This window comes from Lolium rigidum, chromosome 6 (assembly GCF_022539505.1).
Source record: "Lolium rigidum isolate FL_2022 chromosome 6, APGP_CSIRO_Lrig_0.1, whole genome shotgun sequence".
Classification (NCBI taxonomy): Eukaryota; Viridiplantae; Streptophyta; class Magnoliopsida; order Poales; family Poaceae; genus Lolium; species Lolium rigidum.
The window spans coordinates 306,485,000-306,496,372 of NC_061513.1; the positions used below are offsets into that span (position 1 = coordinate 306,485,000).

The 11,373-nt window shown below is 39.9% G+C and overlaps 2 protein-coding genes across 3 annotated transcripts; one reads left to right on the plus strand and one right to left on the minus strand.

Moving 5' to 3' along the window:
* The first annotated feature begins 2,315 nt into the window (after window positions 1–2,315).
* LOC124668306 (rust resistance kinase Lr10-like) lies at window positions 2,316–9,183 on the plus strand. 2 transcript variants are annotated; one of them, XM_047205473.1, is made up of 5 exons: window positions 2,316–2,557; window positions 2,677–2,751; window positions 7,389–7,524; window positions 7,641–7,807; window positions 7,891–9,183. In XM_047205473.1, exons 2-5 carry the CDS (start codon window positions 2,718–2,720, stop codon window positions 8,973–8,975), a joined length of 1,422 nt encoding a protein of 473 aa, XP_047061429.1. In that variant the 5' UTR covers window positions 2,316–2,557; window positions 2,677–2,717; the 3' UTR covers window positions 8,976–9,183. The 2 variants fall into 2 exon arrangements, with proteins under 2 accessions (XP_047061429.1, XP_047061428.1); XM_047205472.1 differs by lacking the exons at window positions 2,316–2,557; window positions 2,677–2,751 and having other exon boundaries at window positions 5,859–7,524.
* On the minus strand, window positions 3,134–6,372 carry LOC124668307 (rust resistance kinase Lr10-like). The gene is made up of 3 exons (XM_047205474.1): window positions 5,533–6,372; window positions 4,366–4,389; window positions 3,134–4,232 (listed from the first exon to the last, which is right to left on the minus strand). Exons 1-3 carry the CDS (start codon window positions 6,335–6,337, stop codon window positions 3,154–3,156), a joined length of 1,908 nt encoding a protein of 635 aa, XP_047061430.1. The 5' UTR covers window positions 6,338–6,372; the 3' UTR covers window positions 3,134–3,153.
* Window positions 9,184–11,373: the final 2,190 nt, after the last annotated feature.

Sequence of the window (11,373 nt, forward strand, 5' to 3'; positions counted from 1 at the left end):
ATGAGATCGATTGTTAATTGCATCGGCTCTTGGCTATGTAGGTGTAATATATAGGGAAGGAAGACAATAGGTTGCTATTACATGGTACTTCCAATACTATTTCTATTTAATGTGACAAGTTTCGTGCATATCCATCCAACCTAGGCGTACTTGCGAATTCAAATTAAGTCGACCATGACACACGTGCACAAATACAGATTAGAGATTGAGATGGATAACAAACCAAGTTCACACAGATAATTATTGGATCATGAGTACCTAATGAGTTCAAAATTTTCAAAAACTCGAAAATCGTACTTTTTTTTTTTTGAAACCACTATCCAAAAAAATCATTGGAAAATGCTTTAGCGTGCTAGTATCATGTAGTGCAGGTAGGAAATGGAGACAAATGGCTAAATGAACCGAATGTTCCTATAACATTTTCAAGAGGGCCAACCTATAGCAATATCACAAATTTTCTTACACTAAAATTACATGCATATGCAATTTTGTAGTCGTGGTGGAGCCCTGGCCTCTGCCGGTGCCCATGCATGCCTCAAACACTGTTGGCTACACGAAAAGGACCACAAAAAATAAAAAAAATACGTTGCATTTTCATTAAGGAGAAATGTTGCATTAGCAACATAGTTACTACAGCCTGTAAAACAACGTACAAGCAGCAATATAAAATAAATCACTAAGCAACAAGTAACAAGGAGATTTTTTAATAACTGTGTTTGGTAGCAAAGTATTTTTAAAGTATTTCAGAAAATACTATAATTTTTAAATACCAAAGTTCTAAATACTTTGATGTGTTTCGTTGTGACTAAAAATCCTGGAAGTGATACTTTAATGTGTCTTAAAACGTTTGACTAAGCCCTCTCCTTCACATGGTACACACATTTGACTAAGCCCTCTCTGAGTTCCGTTGCACTTTCGAAACAATTAGGAGCATACAATATATCTAATTTTATCGCCAAATTTTATATGCTTTTGTGAAATAAAGGAAAACATAGTTTGTGTGGCTGAATGGATAAATTAATAGATAAAATTCTAATAAATGGTGGCATGGTAAGTGGCAACTAATAAAAGACATCACTAAATTTAAAGGAATGTAATACATCTTGAATATTTTAGGTAGTAAATTCATAATTCTTTTAGTGGCTAAGTGTAGTGAAATTATAGGGAACATCTCCATTTCGGTGAGCATTTATGTCTAAGATACTATGAAAAAAAGTCTCTCCCTAGAGCTATGATAAATGTTACTGACAACAACAACATCAAAACTTTTTCCTCAAGCAAGTTATAAAACCCAACGGTCATGGATCAATGTGTTTCATGCGGGCCTATCAAGAGACAAAACTTTATGGAATATTCCAGTCCCTTAAGTCTATTTTTACCATCTTGGTCCATGTCAACTTTGGTCATCATCTGCCCCTCCTTATATGTTGCATATCTACTTAGGCTACGATTTAATGTTTGCTAATTCTTAATTCCCCTATTTTTTATGAATAGTAACCTAACATTGCACATTACGAAAAACGAAATGTGTACGTTCTATTTACCTATGTAATTTTGTTAAAAGTTACAAAATGGTTTTGTTAGTGATATGCTAAATTGAGTTAAATCAGTGGACGTACACTTTTCTATTAATTTAAATAATGAACACTTAGTGATATTTTAAATAAAAAATAACGTATGTGTAAACAATCTACAAAATTATATATGTGCATTTGATAAATACCTTGAACAATGCAAGTGTGGCATGTATGCGAAGAGCATGTTTGGTTGGATGGCTACCTTTGCCACACCTAAATTTTGGCATGTTGTGTCTAGGCAAAAAAAAAAAAGTGTGTCAAACAAGTTGGCCACGACAAGTGTGGCAACATTTGTCACAAGTTAAGTACTCCCTCATTTCAGCACTAAATGGCGTGGTCGGCGCGGAGCTCTGCCTATATGTACGTACGTATCATACTGTACTGGCATCGATTAATACCGAACGGAGGTAGTAGTACATAACATGTCTTTGAAAAAAAGTGCATACCATATTAATACTTCATCTACTTGGCTAACAAAACATATTTATGACAACAAACACGTTATTGTAAGACAAAATAAACCAAACACGTGTCTAATATAATGTGACACGACTAAAGTTTTTTAAATTTTTTTGAGCTTTTTTTATGGACAAGACTAAAGTTAACCTTGACAGCCTTAGACACGGCCCACACATCTAAATATTCACTACACAGCCCATTCTGTCGAAAAGATGAAGAAAAACATTACGGTCCATATTTTGTTCCGAGGCAACATTACGGCCCATAGTGGGGCCTCAGGAAATTCGTCCACACATTCCCCACCTCCATTGCCGGCTGAGACCCGGCGGAGATGCCGGCGATCTGTACTGCTTCCCGAGATAGAATGGCATCCGGTCGCCGGCGACCTCCGGTGGCACGCCGTCACTCTTCCATGGCTGAACATTTTCTTTTCACAGTGCCGCTACCGGCTAAAGCTGTCTTCTCCATTGCAGCCTTCGACCTCCTACTCTGCTGCCGCCGCCGGCGCGGCATAGAGAAAGGTGAGCCCTTGTCTTTTCATTTCTTCCATTTGCGCAATCCGCACGTATTATTTCCACCTAATTCTAACTTCCGAAGTGAAGACTTAGCGAATCCCCCTACCAATCTTTCGGCGTTGCAGGGACTTGATGATGGCCGAGTAATTGACTGCAGTACTGCACCATGAGTTACAGGAGCGACAGTATTACTGTACATGGTAAGCAGCAACTTCTTCGACACATTCCGATTTGTACGAAGTTCCAATATGTCGTAAAATCTGATGTCATACCCTAGCAGTACCAGCATTACATTTTCCACGACTTAACATGGCTACAGTAAAGCTAATTCAGTCAAATGCGACACATGTTAGGCATATTAATCAGAACTTTCTGAAACACACAACACTTGGAACTATACTGTAAGCGATGATTTTCTGTATCACAACTACTATAGATTGCAAATAGATGCAATATCTCACGCCGACACGCCATACAGTTTACCGTTACATTTCTTATTGAGTTGAAAATCAAGTGCCATATACAATAGCCAATAGGCAATACTGCATCGTACCAAGTCTCAGTGACTGAAATATTTTCAGATTCACTGTAAATAAGATTCTCTAAATACGCGGCATAAGGTGGCCTGGTGACGAAACAAATGGTTTAGGAGGCATCGTTAGATCCATCAAGCTTCCTGTTAACATGTTCAGCACTTTTGGCATAGGTGGGCGATTTTTGGGGTTCCACTGAATACACCATAGAGCCACGATGGCCAGCTTTCTTACTACCTCCTTCTCATCTTGCGCCATTTCCCTTGTTGACTCCAGGTCCTGCTCCATGTTTATTTTCTCATATATCCACTCTGGGATGTAAACCTCGTTTTGGTTCTCAATCCATGGATCTGAGTTCCTCCTCCCACTCACCATTTCCAACACCAGCATGCCAAAGCTGTAAACATCGGACTTGCTGGATATTCTTCCAAAGTTCCGAGAATACAGTTCTGGCGCAATGTATCCCATTGTTCCTCTTGCTGCAGTCAGTGTGACGATGCTATGCTCCCTTGCACACAGCTTTGCCAGCCCAAAGTCTGAAATCTTTGGAGTGAAGCTGTGATCTAGCAATATGTTGTGAGGCTTGATGTCAAAATGGAGGATGCGCTGATTGCACCCTTGATGCAGGTATTCGATTCCTCTGGCAATGCCTGATGCTATTTCTAGCATTTTGCTAGGTGTTAATAGTTCTCGACATATATCTGATTCATGTGCGAATATATAACTGTCGAGTGATCCCTTGGGCATGAATTGATAAATAAGAGCGCGCCTTGTTCCTTCAGAGCAAAATCCCAATAGACGGACTACATTAGCATGGTGTATTCTACCAATGGTCGAAACTTCATTTATGAACTCTTGTCCATCACCCTTTAAGTTCTCCAGCATCTTTACTGCCACAGGTACTCCATTTGTCAGCTGACCTTTGTATACGCTTCCAAATCCACCCTGGCCCAGTTTATCTTTGAACCGTCTTGTTGCTTTTTTAACTTCAGAGAATGTGTACCTCGTTGGTTTTGATGTGCCATATGCCCTGAGAAACATTTCGATCTTCAAACGTACCTCTTCATCAACCTTTGATTTTAGGGATCGATATAGTGCTGTGGCTGCCGTCAACAAGAGAACCACAAATGTGGCTACCGATGATGTTGCTAAAGAAACAGAAAGTAGGAAAACAGTCAGTTATATTTGGCTTGAAAAATGAATTCAGGACTTTCCTCTTATTTGAGTATTATATATGGATAAAATGCAAGAATAAGATCCAAAAAGATGTACGCATAATACCTGCAATGACTTTGACACGTGAACCTGCATACAGAAAATAAAACCATTTAGATGTTGGATGCAGAGTAACATAAGAGAGACAAATTTAAATTTTCTTTGTAAGGACAAAAATGCTAGTGGCTTATTAGTTGAAAAAGGGTACCAAGCCATGTCATTCTTGTGTTGATGGAATCGAAAAGAGATTCAACTAGTGTGAATGGGGCATCATAAAATTGTAGTATGACACCGTGCTAATTTGTGGTAAACACAGACCAATAATATATATTTTGATCTTAGAACTTAAAAAAGTGAACACACACGTCAAACATGAATTGAGAAGAAAATTTAAAATTGAAAATGACAGCATAAGTCAGCAAGTATAAAGGTAAGTAACATAAAGCCGACTCGACTATAGAAGAGCAGCCCATTTATATTTACAGAAGAACACAATGATCATATTTACATATATGTTTTAAGTTCCTAACTACACAAGAGCATTCTAGATTTACAAAAGAACATAATAATCAAACTAGTCACTTTGATCTTAACTTTCTTTGGACATCACTTGTTTTTCTCAAGCAAGAACTTCAAAGTATGAGAATCACAAAAATCCAGTTTATGCGTGGTGCAGTTCAAGCCACTTTTTGTTGAAGGTACTGTAACAATTATAACGTAAATCTACCTCATTGACTTCTCTGCATACAATAAGATTTTGATCTAAATCATGAACTAAAGATATTTTTTTGTGGGTAATGAACTAATGATGTTGATAGGAGAAATATAAAAATGGGATTTTCCTCTATGAGCTGTTTGATATGGCTCTTCAAGCATGATTATTCTCTACATATCCTAGTTAATAGTGAGTTTAATTATTTAGAGAGTGAAGGCAATTCTTATATGTCAAGCAGCCTGTTTATCAGGAATATTTGAGGTTTGAGCTCAACAAAGTTGCCATATCAGAACTTATGTGATTGTATTCTGGTAAGAATTTAACTATAATGCTGTTCACACTGTCTATATGTAGGAGTATCATAACCATGAAAGAGAGACGTATTTACATACATACTAAATGGTGGATAAAAACAACTGTTCTTTTTCTTAATCACTTAGATACTCCACTAAAAAATAATTCAAGGCATGTAATTGTTCAGAACAAATCCTTTTGTGCTTAAGAAGTAGAAACAGTACCATGGTGCTTGCAGAATGCTTGCCTGCGTTGTGAGCTGAATCCGCAGGGACGCCTTTTTTGCTCGCAGTCTTTGCAAATGCCGGTTACGTTAGGAATCGACCAAGTCAATGTTGTCTCAGCAAATTCGATGACCCTTTTGGCCCTTGGGGCAAACGACATATCAGAACTGCTACCATAATCCAACGGCAATGAAATGTTGTTTGAAACCACTGTACATCCTAAGGGAAGAAGAGACATGGATGCAAAACCATCCATCAAATATAGTAACCTGCTTGTGTTGCTCAGGCAAGAGATTGGGCCTACAATAGTGGCCCCCCTACCCATTGTAGAACTGGCTTTCTCTTTTGTTATCAACTCTCTTGAACAGCCTAGCAGGGTTGCAGTTCCATGTGCATAAGGTATGTATACACTAGTGGATAAATTGGTGGTGGAGATCTTCTGAAGCGGGCACCGAGTCCATGATTCGTCTAGCGGGATGATATTTAGGGTACCATAGCTGTATGCGATTGCAGTTACCTTGCATAATCCAATAATTGGGTGAAGTAGGATGGTATCTGCTTCCTTGGAGCATGATAGCTCCATCCCTGGTACTCCACAGGATGGGTGGCTGGTTGCATCGCGGAATGGAAAGCGGATCTCTGGGTTGCGCTCACTACACTTTGATGGAGTGCAATCATTGAAAAAATCTCCATCACCACTTGCTGTGACCCTGTTGATTCCATAGCTAAGGGCTAAGAACAACAGAACTACAGTGAAAGATTCAAACATTTTCTGTGAAGAAGTGAAGGTAGGAGGCAAGGACATGATGCTGTGCCTGCAAAACTCGGTCTTACATTGGAACTAAAAAAGAAGAAATAGCTGTGTAACCTTGGCTTTAGTGGCTATTAAGTATGCCATGAATTATGGTGGACCCATGAAATAGTTGGACGGATTCTAATTTTTCTTCCATTGGTGCTGCATATGGAAATGAGAATGCACTACAAGTCAAAACTTATCTTTCCTACAAATCAAAGCTTATGAATACTAATTTTACTAGCAAGACCACATGAGTGGTTAATGATTACCCAGCAGTCAGGTAACACACCAAGCTTGACTTTTCTTCCTCCTGTGTCCATCAGTCCATACGCACCAGAAAATTTATATATCATTCTGTCCGAGATCATATTGGTCATGCCTTGGATAATTAGCTTTCTCCTTAACTCTGGTGCAAACTTCCATGCCTGATTATGCATCTGTGAAACTCTCATGGCCATTTCCATTGCATATCTGTATTCTGTTATATTCCAAGCATTAGCAATCTCGTCCACACTTTCAGTTCTTCTAACGAAGACTGCAGCAGCACATATCCTGGGACAAGCAGTTTGCCCCTCTTTCTCCTGTGGGCATCTCCAAAACATCCAGCATCCTTTCCGTTTGCGAGGTGATCCTCCTGGCTGTGGTGTTCAGGAATATGAGCTTGTTTGTAGCGGCAATCTGGCTATAATTCACATCAACATGGGAAGATACTTTGTCACTAACATCTCCTACAGTGACTCTATTTTCTGGGTTGTTGATGCCAGTTTGGATAACAGCAGCTGCCCTATTCCTGAGAGGAATCACCATCCTTATCTATATGGATTGTCATCAGCTGACATGACGCTGTTCTATCCGGAGGAAGGTACATGGGCTGCCTTTGTGGTTTGTTCACAGATGATAAAAGATAATGTTATTTATAGGCCTGTTGATTGCCAGAGTACAAACAGTTCTTTTGTTTATGTGTTGACTAGCGAGCTTTCGTATTTGGTTCGAAATGTTGAGCCTTCATGTGGATACTTGGCTATGACTCCTTTGAGCAGTTGGCGTGTGTGGCCGACAGGTAATGTAGGTTATGATTATGAAGATGTCGTAAAATTTATGAGGAAGGGGTTTGCTGTTAGATTTCCTATCTATGCACATGATAGTACCTGGACATATTCATGGATCATCAACAGATGCCTGAATGATTCAGTGAGGTGAGTCTACATTCTGTCGACTACATACTTCTCTACCTTTGCACTTTCCACCTCAAATTGGATTGTTTTACCATAAAGCTTTTTATCTTCTCATCAATCCATGATATAACTTGCAGTAACTTCCACGAACAGATGTCTAGTTCAAGCATCCAAAATCAGACTTCAGCGATTCTTGGCGTTGACATCCATTTCTTGAGATGTATAAATTACCACTACCAAACTAAATTATTTTGGGCAGCGGTAGTCACAGTTTCTGCTATAAGTATTGTCAAGTTCATTATCGGTATGACATAATCGCCTACTTCTAATCATTAAAGCTACACAACTGTATACATCTAACTCAAGACTGCTATCTTGTTTATACAGTGTTTGCAATATTATCCAGGTTAGTCTTTGCACCATTGTCCGTATTGACCTTCCTTGCCTACAAATACTGGAAAACAAAGATAGCAGTTGACACAGTTGAGAAGTTCCTCCAGATGCAACTAGCCCTTGGCCCAACAAGGTACGCCTACACAGACATCACTGCAATCACTAGCCACTTCAGAGATAAACTGGGCCAAGGAGGCTATGGGACTGTGTACAAAGGTGTGCTTCCAGGTGATGTCCATGTTGCCATCAAAATGTTGGTCAGCTCCATGTCTGACGGAGAAGAATTCATTAGTGAGGTGTCCAGCATCGGAAGCATTCACCATGTCAATGTAGTGCGTCTAGTGGGTTTCTGCTCAGAGGAAATGAGGAGGGCTCTTGTTTACGAGTACATGCCCAACGGATCTCTTGAGAAGTACATCTTCTCGTCTGACAAAAGTTTCTCCTGGGACAAGCTCAACGAGATTGCTGTGGGCATTGCCAGAGGTATCAACTACCTGCATCGAGGGTGCGATATGCAGATACTACACTTCGACATCAAGCCGCACAACATCCTGTTAGACAGCGACTTCACTCCGAAGATTGCTGACTTTGGGCTCGCGAAACTGTACCCAAGGGACAACAGTTTTTTGCCTGTGAGCGCTGCTAGGGGAACAGTTGGCTACATAGCTCCTGAGATGATATCACGTAGCTTTGGCGCTATATCGTCCAAGTCTGATGTTTATAGCTTCGGGATGCTATTGCTGGAGATGGCTGGGGGGCGGAGGAACGCAGATCCACAGGCGCCAAGAAGCCAGACGTATTACCCAGCATGGGTGTACAATCAACTGTCCCGACAAGAGGTGGGTGAAATTTCAGAAGCTAGGGGCATCCATGAGGTGGAGAAGAAGCTATGCATTGTTGCGTTGTGGTGCATCCAGATGATGTCACATGATAGGCCATCGATGAGCGAGGTGTTAGACATGCTTGAAGCTGGCGTCGATGGCCTGGAGATACCTCCCGAGCCGTTCTTTTGCGGGGATGAGTATGCCCCTGATGCAAATTCCTTGCATTTGCCGGAATCAACTACATTTTCAGAATAAAAGACCTGTATGTCCTGGTTTTGTGCCAAATTGTGTGCCCTGACCACCTTGCAGGTCTTATGCCGAGTGCCCTGTATAAGTTGATTTTGGAAGGTTTGTGATTGTAAAAATATCTCAGGGTTGGATTTAGACCAATCAGGGGAGGTTATGTTGTATCTTGTATGTATGTGGACATGTGGTGTAAAGAAGAAATTATTTCTTAATACTACTAAGAGAAGACGTAGAACATGATGCGAATTGTAAATGAAAACAGCCTGGAAAGAAGAACTGCTTTTATTCTTGCACCATCAAGGGAATGTGAGAACCCCTTGCCACCGTTTTTTTTTTTTTGCTCAGTACAACTAGGGCGCCTCTAGCGAGCACGCGCGTGGTGGTTGGTTAATCCTGACACATCCCTAAATAAGAAAAGTCAGTAAATAAGAAAAGTCAGTGTTCCCATCTCTAAAAGATAAAAAAAAAGGAAAGTTTTCGTATGCATCGGTACGTGGACTGATCCCAGAAGGAAACGCGTGAAATAATTCAGATTAATTTTCCTTTTCAAATGTTCAAAATCGTATAACTTTTGAAAAGGAAAATTAGGATCCGTTTTCACTTTTGAATTTCTTGCGGTGAGCTCTTCAAAACTAGATATCATTTTTATGTATTTTGATGAAGTTTTTTGTAAAGCAACTTCTACGTGCCACAGAGCACAATTATAATGCAAGACGATGCAACTTTAATGCGGGGTGAAGCAACTTTGCTGCATAACGTAAATCTACATTCACAACGAAAGTTGCATCGCTGGATGCCAAAGTTGCTTTGCCATCCATCAAAACTTATTCGGTGGACACCAAAGTTGCTTCGCTGGACGCCAAAATTGGGCGGTCACAAACCAAAATTTTCTCTGCCGAGTACCAAAGTTGCTCTGCAGAACACTAAATTTTCTCAGTCGGACGCCAAAGTTGCTCTGCAGGGTTCAAAAACTACGTCACCGGGGACCAAAGTTGCTCTGCAGGGCACTTAAGTTCCTTCGTCACACATTGAAATTGCTCCGATGGACACCAAAGTTGTTGTCGGGCACCAAAGTTGTGCCTTCGTGTACCAAAAAGTGTACATGTTCGTTGCACATCAAAGTTGCTTTGTCGTGCACCAAAGTTGTTTTGCTGCACAACAAAGTTGCTCTATCGCGCATCGAAGTTGCTTGTTAAAAAATTTCATCGAAACATATGAAAATGTGTTATAGTTTCGAAGTTCTCGTCGTGGGGATTCTAGAAGTGAAAACGGATTATAATCTCACCGCACGGTTTAAAAGTTACAGTTTTTTGAAAAACGACACGATATCAGTTAGCCTACACAACAGCTGCCGCCTAGTGCGAACAATTATACTCTTTTTCAGTTACATTTATAGTGCAACATGCAGAGCTGTGAGTCTTATTTACCGAACTCCATTCTTATGGTTGTTCTTGCACACAATTAACTAAACAAGTTAAGGCTGTTGCGTTCCCTGGGCTCTCAGCATTTTAGCTTAGTACTTGCAAGAGATACAAACAATCAGGCTGTAAGCATGACTATTCACACCTCGAAGTTATGATCTATGAACAATATTATATGTTCTGAATGAAAAGGTTGTTAATCTGTTTAGGAAATAGCCTAATGCCATTTGTGTGTGTTCCAGGAGAGTGGGGATACAAACTTGCCTTTTATGCTATTCTATATGCTAATGAGAAAGGTGGTCAATCTGTTTACAAAATAGCCTAATGCCATGATGCAGCAGAACAAAATGTAGGTGGCGAGACATGCGAAGTTCGATTGGCTCCTCCGCCCTACTGCATTTTGGTTTTCTTGCTGTACTGTTTGGTACGTGTTGCTGTTTAGTACTAACAGTTTATTTTGCTGAATTGAATGTCACTTTTTTGCTACCTCTTACAACCAGGTTGTGGGATAGGGTATCTTATATTCGTATCCAACATTATTTACTTTGATGTTTAGGAAGGCGCATGGTGACTTTGGTACTATCATCTTCCAAACTTCAAACCACAAGGTCATGTATGTAGGTTTTCATTATGTTGCATGCAAAGCTGCAATTATGTTCTCTTTTCAGTTTGAGAAACCGTCGTGTTTGCTATTATGATTTCAGTGGGACTTGGGAGATTATTATGATTTCAGTGGCACTTAGGAGATGTCAATCAAGCAGTGCAAAATTTCTTTGCTGGATTTTTGTGTTTCCGTGTATGCACTCTTTTTTATTCTTTGTTTCCTGAGAATGCTTGATATACCACTTGTGTACTGTTATATGAGTATATGGAACTTCCTTTTGCTCTCAGTTTTTGATTTGTCTAAAAATAAAGAAATGAACATTAATCTTCTTTGATGTCATGTTATCCTGTTAGAATTATCTGAAATTGAAATTTATAGGACA